Source organism: Malus domestica, chromosome 05, assembly GCF_042453785.1.
Source record: "Malus domestica chromosome 05, GDT2T_hap1".
Taxonomy (NCBI): Eukaryota; Viridiplantae; Streptophyta; class Magnoliopsida; order Rosales; family Rosaceae; genus Malus; species Malus domestica.
In genome coordinates, this window is record NC_091665.1 from 24,375,246 (window position 1) to 24,391,122 (window position 15,877).

At 37.2% G+C, this 15,877-nt stretch overlaps 3 protein-coding genes across 5 annotated transcripts; 2 read left to right on the top strand and 1 right to left on the bottom strand.

Annotated features, from left to right (window-relative positions):
* The first annotated feature begins 131 nt into the window (after nucleotides 1–131).
* On the top strand, nucleotides 132–4,036 carry LOC103440877 (transcription factor ABORTED MICROSPORES). Its single transcript, XM_029103649.2, has 9 exons — nucleotides 132–369; nucleotides 476–655; nucleotides 880–958; nucleotides 1,047–1,115; nucleotides 1,273–1,357; nucleotides 1,556–1,896; nucleotides 2,229–2,531; nucleotides 2,912–3,088; nucleotides 3,586–4,036. The coding sequence occupies exons 1-9, from the start codon at nucleotides 272–274 to the stop codon at nucleotides 3,793–3,795; spliced, it is 1,542 nt and encodes a 513-aa protein (XP_028959482.2). The 5' UTR covers nucleotides 132–271; the 3' UTR covers nucleotides 3,796–4,036.
* A 590-nt stretch (nucleotides 4,037–4,626) lies between these two features.
* Nucleotides 4,627–6,522, top strand: LOC103440798 (uncharacterized). Its single transcript, XM_008379506.4, has 2 exons — nucleotides 4,627–5,253; nucleotides 6,118–6,522. Exon 1 carries the CDS (start codon nucleotides 4,784–4,786, stop codon nucleotides 5,237–5,239), a length of 456 nt encoding a protein of 151 aa, XP_008377728.1. The 5' UTR covers nucleotides 4,627–4,783; the 3' UTR covers nucleotides 5,240–5,253; nucleotides 6,118–6,522.
* Nucleotides 6,523–7,230: 708 nt separating this feature from the next.
* Nucleotides 7,231–14,535, bottom strand: LOC103440797 (probable ubiquitin-conjugating enzyme E2 23). Of its 3 annotated transcripts, none has more exons than XM_070820982.1 (8): nucleotides 14,357–14,535; nucleotides 11,458–13,535; nucleotides 10,648–10,794; nucleotides 9,786–10,274; nucleotides 9,128–9,197; nucleotides 8,905–9,044; nucleotides 8,443–8,754; nucleotides 7,231–8,012 (listed from the first exon to the last, which is right to left on the bottom strand). In XM_070820982.1, the coding sequence occupies exons 2-8, from the start codon at nucleotides 13,489–13,491 to the stop codon at nucleotides 7,761–7,763; spliced, it is 3,444 nt and encodes a 1,147-aa protein (XP_070677083.1). In that variant the 5' UTR covers nucleotides 13,492–13,535; nucleotides 14,357–14,535; the 3' UTR covers nucleotides 7,231–7,760. The 3 variants fall into 3 exon arrangements, with proteins under 3 accessions (XP_070677083.1, XP_028958037.2, XP_070677084.1); XM_029102204.2 differs by having other exon boundaries at nucleotides 11,458–13,498; nucleotides 14,357–14,523; XM_070820983.1 differs by having other exon boundaries at nucleotides 11,458–13,524; nucleotides 14,357–14,449.
* Nucleotides 14,536–15,877: the final 1,342 nt, after the last annotated feature.

Sequence of the window (15,877 nt, forward strand, 5' to 3'; positions counted from 1 at the left end):
TTAAACTTATTAATTGAGCTCTCTCTCTCTCTCTCTCTCTCTCATGCATGGACTGCAGTTTACCTACCAAGTTCTTGCCATATAAAAAGTGTTTTCTTCTTGATTTTATTGAAAGCTACAAAATTCTTCTGAGTTTGCTGAGGTTTTAAATATGATGATGGTGCAGTTAACTATTGCTGCCAACTGAACTGATACTCTTAAGATTCTGTGTTGGAATTCGAAATCAGTTTACTCTGCGTTTTCCCCGTATTTTCAATCGTTATAGGCGGCAATGATGATCATGCCATACCTCATCCATAGGCTTAGATCTCTTGTGGGTTTGAAAGGCTGGGACTGTTGTGTTCTCTGGAAACTAAGTGAAGACCAAAGGTTATCAAACCATAACTACATTATCAATCTTTCAATTTCTTCATGTCCCAATATATATGTATATGTGCGCGTGCGTGTATGTGACTTTCTTGTGGTTTATTTTTAGGTTTATTGAGTTGATTGATTGTTGCTGTGCTGGGACTGAGATCACCCAAACTGATGCTGGACAAAATCTTCCTTTCCCTCCTCCAGTGCTTGCATGTAGGGATACAATCTTACAGCATCCAAGAACCACATCTTGTGATCTTCTAGCCCAAATACCTTCTTCCATGCCCCTACACTCCGGGTATAACCTATTTATTTGTTTATCAGTTTTCTCCTTCATCCCTCCATTTTTTTTTTCCCGTATAAACAAAGTGTTCTCCTTCAAGGCGGCCTGACACGTTATGATGTGCGATCCAAATTGACGACATAGAAAAATGAAAGAGTGTATCACACTTTCTTTTGTGTACTTTGATTAATTTGTTAACCATTTGGCCTGGCCTCATTTAAATGTGTGATTATTGACAGGATTTATGCAGAGACCTTGATTTCAAACCAAACCAGTTGGTTAAACTTCTCTAACAACACATTTTTAAGTACATTAGAGGTATGTACCACTAGCTCCCTTTCTCCTATTTCCAGAAGGCACAGCCCCTTTGATATCGAGCTCATACTTTTCTTGATTACACTTGCAGGAAACTATTGGGACCAGGGTTGTGATTCCAATACCAGGAGGAATAATCGAGCTTCTTGTTACCAAACAAGTAATGTTTCCAGTATCTTTAACTTTTATTTGTATATTTAACGGCATTCATGCACATTTCGTATGAGCCATAAAGTAAACCGTTTTCCTTCACTATCCGGAAAAAAATGATCTTTAGCATGGCAGTTTTTTTATTCTTCTGTTTTCTGTGACTGCAGGTATTTGAAGATCAGCATGTTATTGATTTTGTCACAGCCCAATACAACCTCTCACTAGAGGAGGAGGCCCTGACTAGCATAACTGGTACGCGCAAAATGAGTGAAGTCGGATCAAAGCGATTTTTAGACCATCTTTCATTCAGAACTTCTTTAGAGAATTTGAATCTGCATCCATATGATGTATCCATGGAGAGAACAAGCAATTCTCCAATGAACTTCTCGCAGCAATTTACTAATTACAACTCGGGAAACCTAACCAAGAATAATATTGATATTTCTTCAGCAGAAAATGGGTTTCAAGAGATGGAGGCGATGCAGATGTCTATCACTAGTGAGAGACAACGGCACATGGATATGCAACAATATATGGAGGCATTAGTACCAAACATTGATCAGCAAGAGGGTAACGAGAAGCGGGACTCAAATACACATGAGGCAGAGGGACAAGCTGGGGATTTTATGTCGGATTGCAGCGATCAGATTGATGAGGAGGCGGATACAAAATATCAAAGGAGGACAGGGAAACGGCCTCAAGCCAAAAACCTTATAGCTGAGAGAAAGAGAAGGAAGAAGCTTAATGACAGACTTTATGCTCTTAGGTCTTTGGTTCCCATTATTTCTAAGGTACCCATCGCATTTCATCATCTTGCATCTTTTCTTTTGAAACCTCATTTGATTTGTGTCATGTCTTGCTTCGTTAATGTGTTGAATCAATTCAGGCTTTATAAACGATATGAAAAGAAAGAACTCACTAGTAACCTCACATAATAGGCTCATAAGAAGACCTATTCATAGTCAAGTTAGCTAGGGCAATGTATCCACCTCTCTTCTACACCCAAGTTCGAATCTCCCTCCCTGCAGTTTAGATTAAATTCGAATATCGCTCGACTATAAAAGAAATTGGCTCATTGAAAATGCTATCTTTTATCTAATTCCAACTCCCTTTTAATTCACAGTTGGACAGGGCCTCCATTCTTGGGGATGCAATTGAATATGTGAAGCAGCTGCAGAAGCAAGCTAAACAGCTTCAAGATGAGCTTGATGATCATGCAGAGGATGATGCTGCTAAGAACAATGTCAAATCAGAAATTCAGAGCCGAAGTGGAGTTGATCACATTAGGCCTAAAACTGATGATCATCAAGATGATCATAAAGCTTCAAATGGAATTCATTTTGGAACACCGGGAGACTGCAGCGTCTTCAAACAAAGCCGAGATTATTCATATGATGTCCATGATCACAAGACAGAACAGATGGAGGTACATATCTTGTGTTCTTCTCTTCTTGAAGTTTTTCTTTTTTCGGGAACTTCACCTACATTCCTTCCTCTTTTTAGCCATTGGATTGAATAAAGGGAGTTTCAATGAAAAGTCCGCGGTACTATTCACTTTAACGAAAAACCACATTTTTACACTAAAAAGTCAAACCTGGTACTATTCATTTTACTCTTTATCTTGTCCTTATCGTTAAAGCTCAAAAGTTTTCAAGTCATTTTCATTTGTTTTCCTTTGAATAAATCCATGTAAAAACAATGGGAGGAAAGCATAAGGAGAAAACGGGATTGTGAAAACGACTACCCTTCTCTATTTGGGATTAATTATTTCTTAGGTATTAATCAAAGAAATGGAAAATGTTGCAGCCCCAAGTGGAAGTGGCTCAATTGGACGGAAACCAGTTCTTTGTGAAAGTGTTCTGTGAGCAAAAGCCTGGTGGATTTGAGAGGTTGATGGAGGCTTTGAGTTCACTGTGCCTGGAAGTTACTAATGCAAATGTGACTACCTTCAGATGCCTTGTGTCCAATGTTTTCATTGTAGAGGTTAGTTGCTTTTCTAGCTCAAAACTCTAAATTTTTTCCAACTGTTGCACATAGTTAGGACATTTTTTCGGTATACAAGGAGTGTACACAATCCCTCGTCTCACAACTATTTGGCACATAATCAGTATGTGAGGGTGGTTTTTTGTGAGTGCAACATTGTGTGTACTTGTTGTATGGAAGGAATTTTCCTTAGTAAGATGAGGCAAGCTCGTGTACACCTTCGCCTTATCTGTGTGAGAGAGTTGAGAAAACATATTGGGAGAAAAGTTAGAGGGTTGTAACATCTACCGTACAATTTAAAGCAGCATTAATCTTACATTAAGTGATTTTGTTCATTTTTTTTTGTTCCCAGAAAAAGAATACTGATATGGTTGAAGCTGATGATGTGAGAGAAAACATATTGGGAGAAAAGTTAGAGGGTTGTAACATCTATTGTACAATTTAAAGTAGCATTAATCTTACATTAAGTGATTTTGTTCATTTTTTTTCGTTGCCAGAAAAAGGATACTGATATGGTTGAAGCTGATGATGTGAGAGACTCCTTGCTAGAGCTAATAAGGAACCCGTTAAGACCGCGCAACGAGACAGCTAAAACGGAGGAAAATGGCGTTGGCTTGGACAACCATCATGACCACCACCACCACCAACACCTCCACAATCACCATTTTAGTCCCCTCCACTTGCACCATCTTCCTAATGAAGCATAAAGCAGCAGTGTTCCAAATGGGAAAAGCACTTTTCAGTACTTTAATTTTTGGTTAATTTTCACCTTGATACAAGTTTTTGCACAATCTCAAAGGACAGATTCTACATATCTTAAACTAACAGAAACATTGCTCTCTTTATATATGTCAACCCTAAATCACTATGACTATCCAATTAATTGCTTAGTCTTTGATATATTATTATTCACCCATTTTCGCCAATTGTCGAAAATTTACATTATAATGATATATGTATGTCCGACATTGGGATTTCACACATAGAAAGCGTGAGTGTCGCCATGAACAATGAATCTCACACTCTTTCCATTGATGTGAAATCTATCAAGTTTTTTTAGAGTCGCTTGATAACTTTGTTTTCAGTTTTTTTATTTTTTATTTTAGCAAAAAGTTCTTTTTTTTAAAATAAAAATACAAATTGAAAACTGAAAACCAAAAGGTTAAATCTTTTTTTTTTTTTTTTGAGGGAGCCATTAGAAAACCAATTTATTTGCAGTTTTTGTTTTCACGTTTTTTGAAAATTAAAAACTCATTTGATAAATACTTTTAGTTTTTAGTCTCCCTTGTTACACCTAACATTTGTAAACCAGAAGCTTAATTAAGTCGGCTAGAACGATGTACTTTTGTCTTTACACCCAAATTCAATTTTTTTTATAATTTAGATTAGATCAACTATATCCCTCGAATAATAAAAACCAAATTTACTAAGGATGGGTTATTAAGTAAGTTACGGCCCAAAAAACAAAAGGACCAAGGGACATTACCAATTGGGCCAACGAAGGCAGAGTGAGGCCCATAACCAACACTTGGCAGCTCCAATATCGAGACTTTCCCCATCACCAAGTAATCCCACGAAACCCAGTAACACAGTCTACGTGCAAAAGTCCACAAGAACCCTAGACTCGACTCGACCCTCCCTCTCCAAAAACCTCACTGACATCCCAAAAAAAATCCCATCTTTTTTGGTCCATCAATGGCCTCCGTCGCCACCGGCGGTCGATTCAAAGAGCTCCTGAAGAAGTACGGCAAGGTCGCACTGGGCGTCCATTTCTCAGTCTCAGCTGCCTCGATCACAGGCCTCTATGTCGCCATCAAGAACAACGTCGACGTCGAATCGCTGCTCGCCAAGCTTCACATGGGGAGTGTGTCCTCCAAAGACGAAACCCCCCAAAACCCACCTGTAATCTCCGATGGATCGGTGTTTCGGGACGGACCCACATCGGGAAACGGGCAATCGACGGCTGTGGTTGTGGAGAAGGAGAGGAATCGGACGGCTGAGCTCGCGGCTTCGACTGGTGGGGCTCTGGCATTGGCTTTGCTCTGCAACAAGGCTCTGTTTCCGATTCGGGTTCCGATCACTCTGGCGCTTACTCCTCCTGTGTCTAGGTTTTTGGCGCGAAGAAGGTTCATCAAGACCGGCGGTCTATGAAACATCTTTGCCTGGTACTTGTTTACCCTTGCTTTTTATATATCTTTTCTTTTTAAATTCTAATGTTGGGTTGGGTTTCTTGATGTTTATTGAGATGAAGGTGAACATAAAAATGGCAATTGAATGTTGAATTTTTTATTTAGCAATGGGATGTATGACTGGTAGTGTTTGGGTGAGAATTGAAGTTGAACAACTGATTTCTGGGTGCCCTAATTGGAATGGAAAAAAGGCGGTATTTTGAAAAGGCAAGAGCTTGATCGAATAGTGGTGTGATTCTGGAATGTTGAAGCCTTGAACTATAAATTTTGTTGCCGGAAAAATTCGGATATTAGATGAACAATTTGAAGTTTAAGACGGAGTATTAGATTTTAAGTAGCTGTGAATGATGATGATGATAGTGATGATACTTTCTGATTAATTGAAGTTTAACTTCTCGTAGATCGAAATGAGTTGAGTGACATGAAATTGTTAATATTGAACTGCGTAGTGTTCAAGAGCGATTATTCCATTAGAGGATCAACTGGTGTAGCATCTTATTGTTAAGTAATTCGTATCTGTTGTAAACTTGTAATTGCCGGAGATCTTTAAATGCCTGAACTTCTAACTCAAATTTATATAATCCGTAATTCTCAGTCACTTAATTCTAGGACACATTCCACATTATATGGCACGGTATAAATTGGGAAGAAGCTGCATTTCCCGCTGTGAATTTTCATTTGTTTCAGTGATTTGACGTTCCGGCAAGCTATTGTCTTCGGATAAGCCTTCATGGTTTTAAAATGTGAAACCACAAAGCCTAACCTTGTAATTAGCTAGCATAGCAATGTAGATCATCTTTCCTGCCGGGGAACTCACGTATCTTTCTTGTGGCATATCAGGGGAAGGAGCAAAGGAGCTATAATAATCGTGGAAGTTATAGTAATTACCAACAACAGTATCACTTGGAATCCTAAAGTTTGCACAAAGTAGTGAAAGTGGATTCGGTTTAAGCATTGCAGGAGAGCGGTGATCGCTCCCGTAGCAAATCGGTGAGAGGAGAATTTTAGTAGTGTTACTGTTATTTTTATCAATCAGATGGGTTCTCCAATCCCCCTCCTCTATTCAGATCTGGATCTGTGATCTTATACTTTTCTTTTTCTTACTAATAATGTAAGTGTTGCATTGATGGATTTTATGCAAATCTCATCATTTAAGTTATTTTGATTAGCTTGAACAGGATTGTTCGGTTCATTCGGATCTCAATTATTTATGTTACAGAAATTTATGATTTCGTTTGGACATAATCCTTGTGTTTTTAACAGATTGGTGAATGACCAGCTCGATGTTTACTCGAAAATGATAGGGTTTAGAGGAGTTCTGTAGAAATCAAATCAACATAACGTTCATTACATTATGTTTGGATGAAGAAATTTAAGATTACTAAAGAATTTTAAAATGGCGGGACTTTATTTTCTAGAATTTGTGAATTTTCTTGTTTGGTTAACTTAAAAGAACATTGGAATTGAATACAGAATTTGTTATTTTTAAACTCTCAATCATAGAAATTGAAAAATGACATTTATTTACATTGAATTTAAACTTAGGAAATTGAGGTTTCAAATTCCAAGTTTTCTTTCACTCAGAAATTCTAAATTTGTATGTTTATGAATCCAAACAAGAGAATTAATACATATCAATTTATAAATTCTAACTTTTACCCAAATTTCAAATTCCAGGTTTGGTTTTCCATTCTATTTTTGCAATGGGGTGTGCTATCCACACACCCCTTGTTGATTTATGTTCCTTGATCTTCCTCAATTTATTCAATCCGACAGTCGAAAATTATAAGGGTGTGCGAGAAGTAAGAAAGGGTGTGTAAATGTCACACCCCTTTCGCAATATGGAAGCAGTCCATGGTAAAAGATGCATCTCAATGGATCAAATTGACCGAAAACAAAATAGCTAAATCGAACGGATACCCAGCCATCAGCATTCTAAAAACTGAAAAAAAATTGTTTAAAAATCTTGGATTTCGAATTAAATCTTGATTACAATGCTGTAAGTGTATAGAACAAATGAGGCAAGAATTGAGTGAATTGTGAGAAGCCAATCCACACAGTAAATCCGAAGAGGGAGCAACCGAAAAGTGAATGCAAATCTATGGTTGCTTTTGCAGCTGCAGAAAGCACCTGCCAAAAGCTACCAGAAGATATGTCAACATAAGCTAGCAACCAGATGCCGAAAGTCACTCCCAATCAGGGGAGTGCCAGCAACTTTGCTTCGACAAACCCCCAGTATGCCAAAAACGGGAGATAGTATGCCTAATGACAAGGTGTATACGCCTGGGGATAGCCTGAAGTCTCAACTAAAATGGGTCAGGCTTTCAATTTTCTATTGAGTTTGAAAAAATGAATTCAAATCGAATGTGAAAACCCTTTGACAAGTATCCGAAATCTTCAGAAAATAACAACGAAACAAAACAGATTGACCTTTTTGGCTTGATGGATCCGAGATCTTGACAAATAGAATCTTCAAACCTATGCTACGATTGTTGCAGATGCTTAAATTCTTGACAATTAGCTCCAACCTCACTCAGGGCCGAGAAAAGCTTTGGCACAATCTTAGCTAACATCAACTTGAAACCAACCGAAGTTGAATTTACATCACTCTTATCACTAAGAGAGGCATCTTTAGTGAGAGAACCAATCGAATAGCCTTTCATGTATGCATCGCAGGCCTTCAAGATATAAAAACCACGCCTCCGGAAATGGTCATTGACGAGCTCTTCAAAGTCCTAGACATGCCAACAATACTATTACTAAACTTTATTGAGTCAAAGATAAAAACAACATATAGGACTTTCTTTGTAAAATTACCAGACAACATAAAACGTGAAGAGCATTCCCCAAGTATTTAGCAAATGTAAACAAAACATCAAGTAGATTCAATATTTTCATGGTGCCATGTAATGCATACAGTTCACTTTTTTATCCTACCATGTACGGATATTGCTCATATACTTCAAGGGGTACACCCAACTCAAACGGAAAAGATTATATGAACAGATTGAGTAATATCCAACTAATATAGAACCCCTATCACCAAAATTTTTTTTTTTAATGAGTCATAGATATGAGGAAACGATCATTTATGATGCACACAATGAAATAGAATCTTATAACGGAACAAGATAAAAATTGAATATTCGATATCTGATACATCACCTTTGGTGGCCTCCGAATAAGATACATCATTGTCTTGCAGTTCAGTAAGAAAGTATTCTCATTGTAGGACAATGAATTTTTCTCTCCTTCAGCCGTCCCAACCTGCTTATCGTAGCCCGCTTCATTAAAATATGGCTTAGAATTTAGCACCAACCCTTGGAGCGAAACAAGAACTTGAAGGATGCTAGAAGACTTTGGATCCCATACTTCATTCCCTCTGCCAGTCCAAGTATTCAAAAGACTAAGACACACTTTGCCTTCTTCATATAGATTTGGATTTATCCGCCAGCCACCAGAATGATAGTATGCTGTCTGTAACACAGAAATCCATTCAGAAAACAACAGATAAAGGCTCTCTTTTTTTTCTCTTTTTTTTTTTGCATCAAATCCAAAAAACATATGTTGTGAAAAAAAAATGATAATATAGCCAAAGATTAATAAATAATAAAAAGTAGTTCTAACCAGAGGAACATCAGGGTACTCTGGAGGGAGGTGAAAATCAAAAAAGAAGAGGCCATCTTGGTAAGGTGTCCCATAAGCCCCAACTATAACTGCCCTCAAGAGATCCATTCGATCTTCATAAACTCGTACACAAATCCCATCTGTTTAAAGATTTAGTGTTAAAATCAAGTGTTTCTAAAATGGGACAGATAGTGATCGTCAAAATAAGAAACTGAACCCTTACCAGGAAGGTTATTTTGAAGGATGTTCCAATCTTGCTGAACCTTCTTAAACCACTTTCTTCCACTGGTATTCTGTAAGTATCATTTAATGTGAAAAACAGGTTAGAAGTATGAGGACAGTTGACCTATTAATAAGGCCAGAATAGAATGACAGGCTTTAGTCGTCGCGGCAAACCAATTTTAGAAAATTAATATAAAGCCCATTGCAAGAAAAATAATTATTCAAATACTCTTAGACAACTTCTTTATCATTAAGGGCACCTCTTTTATTATTAAGGACATTTGTTTAATTCAAAACCCTCATGAAGTGTGACTCCTTTTTTGTTTTTTGTCCTTAAATAATAAGAAAAATGGTCTTAAGTGTTTTTTGATTAAAAAAAAAAAGTTTTGTGAGACTTTTTATTAGTTCTCCGTAACAATTTCCAGTTCATTAGTCCTCATATGTCAAACAAAATATAAAGCAGGAACAGAAACTGGAAAATCAAATAGACAAATATATCTAACCACTTTATTTTCATTTCTTCTTTCTCGTCTTTAAAGGAAAAATATGTATCCTTGACTAGCCTATTATACCTAATCTATAAAAGGTCCATGCTACAGAACGAGGATCTTCAAGAATACAAAGCAATATTGGGGTTGAAACTAATATAGAAACAATACCTGCCCGGCTGCACAAAGGAAATGATGGTCCAAAGGATCTTTGGCAATATCAAAGCGTTTGAAACTGCAAGCGTCATCCTTACTGCATTCTATAGAATCTGATTCTTCAGTCTTTAAGTTGCATAGAATTTCTGCTGCATCTAACATTTCTGTAGCCTGTGGGGTAACATGTTTCTCTTCTTCCTTATTTATTTCTAGACCATAAGGATCCACCACATTAGATTTCTGAGAGCTGGAATCTTCACCATGATCTCTTCCCTGAGCAATTTCCACTTCCCGAGGCTCAACTTCACCTTCGCCCTCACCTTCAGTATCCAAAGAATTTGAATCCAAATTCCTTTGTCCTCTTGAGAATATACCATGTGCCAGTCTGGTAACGAACTTAAGTGCAGCCAAGGGAACAGCCAATGCCGGGTTCCTCCCAGAATTATTCTCTCCACTCTCTTCAGCTTCAAAATTCATCCCAATGGCATTTTGTAGCTGAACTTCCTGAACATCAACAACTTTCTCATCTTATTCAACAATAAGAATCAAACCAAATAAAGTATATTTAAGGTCTTCTCTATACAAATATACTCTAAGAAAAGAATAAATTCATCTTAAAGAAGAATCAGTTTCCCAATATGATGAATTCAAGTAACCAGAATCGGTTTCCCAATACAAGTACCCAGTCTGTCACTTTAATATTACTTTAAAAGCCAATAAACTCAAAAACTCATGTCCTTAAAGAGGGAGGATTACAATTAGGCCTAGTGGCCCAAAGCTCCTCTTTTCCAGATGAAATAACCATGTAATTATTTTTTGGGTAGGTATATGATTGTACATATGGTTAAACATACAGCTATTTCAAACAGAAACAAACCTCTTCTGTACTCGCAGGGGCAAATAGTGCAGGCATCTCATCATCATTAACCGTTTCCCAACTAGCAGCATCACTAACATCACTTCCAGCACCGATGGAGTCATCATCATCAGCTCGGCCAACAACATAAATTGCTTGAGGTCCAACCTAATAACAAATCAAAGAAACGAGAAATACATTGGAACACTTCCATAAAATTTGACGTACGATTGTATTTTGAAAAACAAGCACAAATTTAGTTGTCTTTATGCCAGAGCAAGGTAAAACAACCAAGAACAAAAAATATCTTGTGATCAAACAATAATCCAAACTAATATCTTCGAAAAAGATCCCAATTTTGTTTTACACCCACCATTCTCCGAGCAGCTGCTTACCATAAGAAGCTTCCCATAAGTTTCTACTCTTTTCTCTCATACTCTATTGAATCGAAGATTTATATGACATGGTTTACATCCCTCCCTTTGACTAGATTCTTTCATCCTAATCAATATAACTAACAATTCCACTACAAGATAAACCACTCTTAAAGTCTTTTTTGATTTCATTTCTGAGGCGCAGAATGGGCTGGATGCCCATCAGGAGTGGAGCCCTCGGGTAAAAGGACTTCCGAGAACTAGAATTTTTAAGTGGACTTCAAAAAGTAAACCGAACCATTTTATGGGGAGGAGAGGTTAGAACTAAGAAGTAATAGTGATGATGTTATCAATTTAATAATTCTAAGTTATTGATACAAAGTTTTATGTTGATTGACAGCCAAAGCGTGAACAAGAAAACAAGAGTGACAATATGAAATTAGGCAAATGAACATACCGTAGAAACCATCCCGTCAGCCCATGTAACTTCAATATCCCCATTCTTAAGACCAGTTATATTTCCAACCCAAGAAAGATCAGAGAAGTCCAAACAAGCTTCATCACTGGATAGATCTTCCTTTTTTGTAGAAGTGGAACTAAGATCACTTGGTCCGTTTTGTTGCTTTGGTTCCTCATCTAAGTCTGTCCCTGAAGCAGTTTGTGCAGAGACAAAAACTGGCAACAATCTGACAACAACATCCCCATAACAGTAATCATAATCCGGATGCCCCTCAAGCTCATAGACACTCACAACTTCCTCCTTCTCAAACTCTCTAGGATCTTCCGGTCTGGAAACTGGCTTTAACCACCTCACACAAGCTGTTCTCTCCTTGGCATTGACACTTTTCACAAGCCCAACACGCCTAGCTTCATAAGCATCATCACCATCATCAGACGCCTTCTCCACCACATACTGTTCAGCAACAAATTCGTGATCACCCGGACTATCAAGCGGAATTAAATCTTTTGAGTCCAGTTTCAGTTCTGTTGTACCATCCTGCCATGCCACATCAACTGTCGTCTTGGTATTGACAATCAAAAAGGATCTTTCAAAATTTTCTTCCTTCCGTGCCTTCTTGTCTCTCCTAACCACAACTTTGCGGATCTTTTTGCGATGAAGAGGCCAGGTTTCATGAACAGGCTCCTTTGAAACAGACAATAAACTATTACACAAACTAGATTCAACAGATGTATTCCTTCCAGTATTTCCATTGTTTCCATCTAATACAGATACTGGATCGATATCCATGGATTCGTGATTGCCATTTGGTTCATCTAGCGCACTCTCTTCTGAATCACACTTACTACCCATTTGAGTAGGTTCTAAGTCACTGCTTACAGAATCATGAAGTTCTAAATTTGATGATCCCTTGTCTAACGGAATGGAAGATGATGACACTGATGAGGGAAGAAGACACCAATCACCCAATTGCCAAGTTGCATGTGTAAAACAAGACAATAATTTCAAGTTCTTGGGAATCTGCTCTTTAGCAGGTGCAGTAGAAGAATCTGGCCCACAGCCAGCAGAAGCTATCCAATAAATTAATACTGAAGCAACTGTAACCTTAGTAACAGTACCTTCCACACGATTAGGTTTCCACAAGCCAGATAGCCACCTAGCATTCTTGAAAACTGACGATCTTGCCTTCACACGCTGCCCTGGGTAGTAAGGGAAATGCACATCCTCAAGGATATTCTTGGCAACAGGTTTCAGATCCATTGGCTCTGCTTTCATGATTTTACACACAGAACCATCATCAAACAAAACTGTCACATTATCATAAACATCATCAATCCTACCTAGCCAGGGACCAAGGACCACATAATCACCCACGGTGAACTCCCTCACACGTTTTAATTCGTTGGATGAAAGGTCTTTTATGACTGACCCGTCAGGAGCTAATAGATCAACAGAGATATTGACATCCACCACAACACCAACTTGCCCGGTTGGGTCAGAAGCAGCAGCAACAAAATCCCCATGTAAGAACCCTCGATCAACAACTGTTAAATCATTAATGTTTTGGGTTGACTCAGTCTCATCCGTCCAAAGTACTCGAACCTGGTCAGCCGGAAGGGGACCAGTCTTATCATTACTACCATTTTTGTTCTTGTCACCATTCCCATGAGTGGTATTATTGTTATTACCACCTTCTTCCTCATTCTCATCATCGTCGTAGTCATCATCTTCATCGTCATCCTCGTCATCAGTGATGCTACTATCAGAATCTGAATCACCAGCTACCTCAGTCACAATCCCAGTCATACCACTCTTGCTCCTGACGACATCTTGTCTATAAATATATGGGGTATTGTTAATGTTACTGACAGTCTCACTTAACTTTTTAACTTCATTACTTTCAGTATTTACATTTGAATCGCAAAGAACTGTGCTTGTTGAAGAATCAACCCGGCTCAACGAAATATTATCGTGGTCAATAGCAGTAGGCTCGTCATCTTTAAAAACAGTGTCATGCTCCTTGGTTCCCATCCAAAATCTGACAACAGGCGATAAATGTGGTACCTAACGTCAAGCTGAAATCATATACAACCCAAACGAATAGCAAAATTTTGAGATTTATCATCTTCTTAAGAGAAAGGAAACACATTTTTATCATTGATAATTTATCAACTTAATCATAAAGCTAGACTCATATGTTTCAACCTTTAAAACAGCTTCTGGGCAACCATAGAGTTCTACGTATTACTACTTTTTTAACCAAAAAAGTGAGTTACTTAAAAAAGTTCCTGTTATAAAAAGAGTCTAATAACATCAGATTAACACATAATCCATGTGACTACCTACTTCTCAGATGGAAAACCAATACTAAACTACAAGTCTACACCGAAAAGTTTCAACCCGGAAAAACTAGTTCAACAAGAAGACACATGTCCAAATACATGATATTCATCCAACATAAGAAACTTAATAATTAACATCAGAATCCAATCACAACAAGCTAAGAAATATTCACAAGCACAAACCAAGGCGCGAATCCGATAATAACGTGGAACCCAATATTCCAATCGGATTCAACAACATAGAGGATGATTTGGGTGCACAAAAAAACCAATTTTATCAATGAAATTGCAGCTTAGAAAGCCGAGAGCAGCTCACATTTAGCAGACAAACCCAACAATCAAACAATACAAATGGCAAAAGCATAATAGAAAAAACCAATATAAAATATCATCTCTATTAGATTGTGTGTTTAATCATGGATTTCAATCCAACCCATTTGAAATCGGAAGTAAATGAGAAAAACGATGAAAATTAATCAAAATAATAATTTTAAAATGGAGCTTGGAGCTACATGTAATTAGATGATTGCAGGAGGGGTTATGTGAGAATATACCTGAAGAAATCTGGGTGCTCGATGAGAGAGAGAGAGAGAGAGAGAGAGACTCTGATGGAGGAGGAAGACGACGGAGAGAGAGAATGGGAAGAGCCTTTAGATTTTTTGAACGGAGGGTATAAAGCTGTGAGCTGGAAGGGAAGCAGCATAAGGGGTATTCTCGTAATTCGGATGATGTTGATTTGAGAGAGGCTTCTATTTAAGAAAAAGATAATAATGACATTTTAAATTCTGTTTCACCTCCAGATTTTGGACAAGGATTGTCTGAACTTCCACTTCCTCTTCTGTACTCTCCTGTTTGTGTGGTTACAGTTAAACCACGTCAACATTTTCTATTACTTTTTATTTTTGTCTTATTATCTTTATAAAAATATATATATAAAATGTTAACGTGGCTTAACCGTGACCACATAAAACAGGAGAGCACGGGAGGGCACCAGAAGTGGGAAGGCAGACAATCCTTGTCCCCAGATTTTTTTTCCCCTCTTAATTAATTGGGGAGGTGAACCTGTTATTTTCTATTTTTATTAATTTGTAACCAGAAAAACTTCACAACTCACCCTAGAATAAACAAAAATATATATTTTTTTAAGAAACTAAGAGTATATGACGTTTTACTGCAGTGACGGAAAACTATAATATTTATGCACTTTGGTTTAGGTACGATTTCCATCGATCCATCTACCCTTAACATTTAACAATTTAATCTACTAACCTTATCGTTTGTCAAAAAAAGAGTTAAGATGGAAATAAAAAATTCAATTACGATTGTTGTTCACCCATATATACGGTCAACGTAATAAGAGAAGACAAGAAAGAGAAAGAAATACCATTTCTAGATTTTTAAAACCAAATACTTGGTCAAGCAATGGTAAGGGAAATAGAACATAAGACATCAAATGCACGATAGATGTTTTAATCTACAAGTTAAGAAGTTATATACTTAAATTGGGTGTTAGGGTTTGTAAATTATAATATACAAATATACTTTCAAGGCTTCACCCCCTATCATCATATATCAACTGAGAAAACTCTCATTTACTAGTTTGATGTGAAAATGTCATCTTGTATTCAAATTACAATTTATGCCATTTATTATGTATTTTTTATTGCATATTTTCTTTATAAAATTACAACAAAACTAAGATCCAAGAATGTGATGACCAAGGTTACCAAAAATTGTATTGAAAATGGGGGTATAGATGGTATATGCCTTTTGAGAAAAGACCATTAAATTAATTTCAATTTTTTTTGTTGGAAAATTAATCAAATATTAATTATGATTTGAATACTTGAAGACTTGAAGCAAAGAAAATTGATTATGCTTTGTTTGGACAATGGGAGAATAGTGAGGGATTGAAGGACAAGGCAAGGTAGCCTTTTCTTGCAAGGGAGGATTGATTCAAGGTCTACAAATCATCCTTTAGGACAAGCAAATTACCATTCTATTTTTTATAAATGTTTAAGCCTATTGAATTTTTTTTTTCTCTTCTAACAATTATGGTTTATAAAACTTGAACT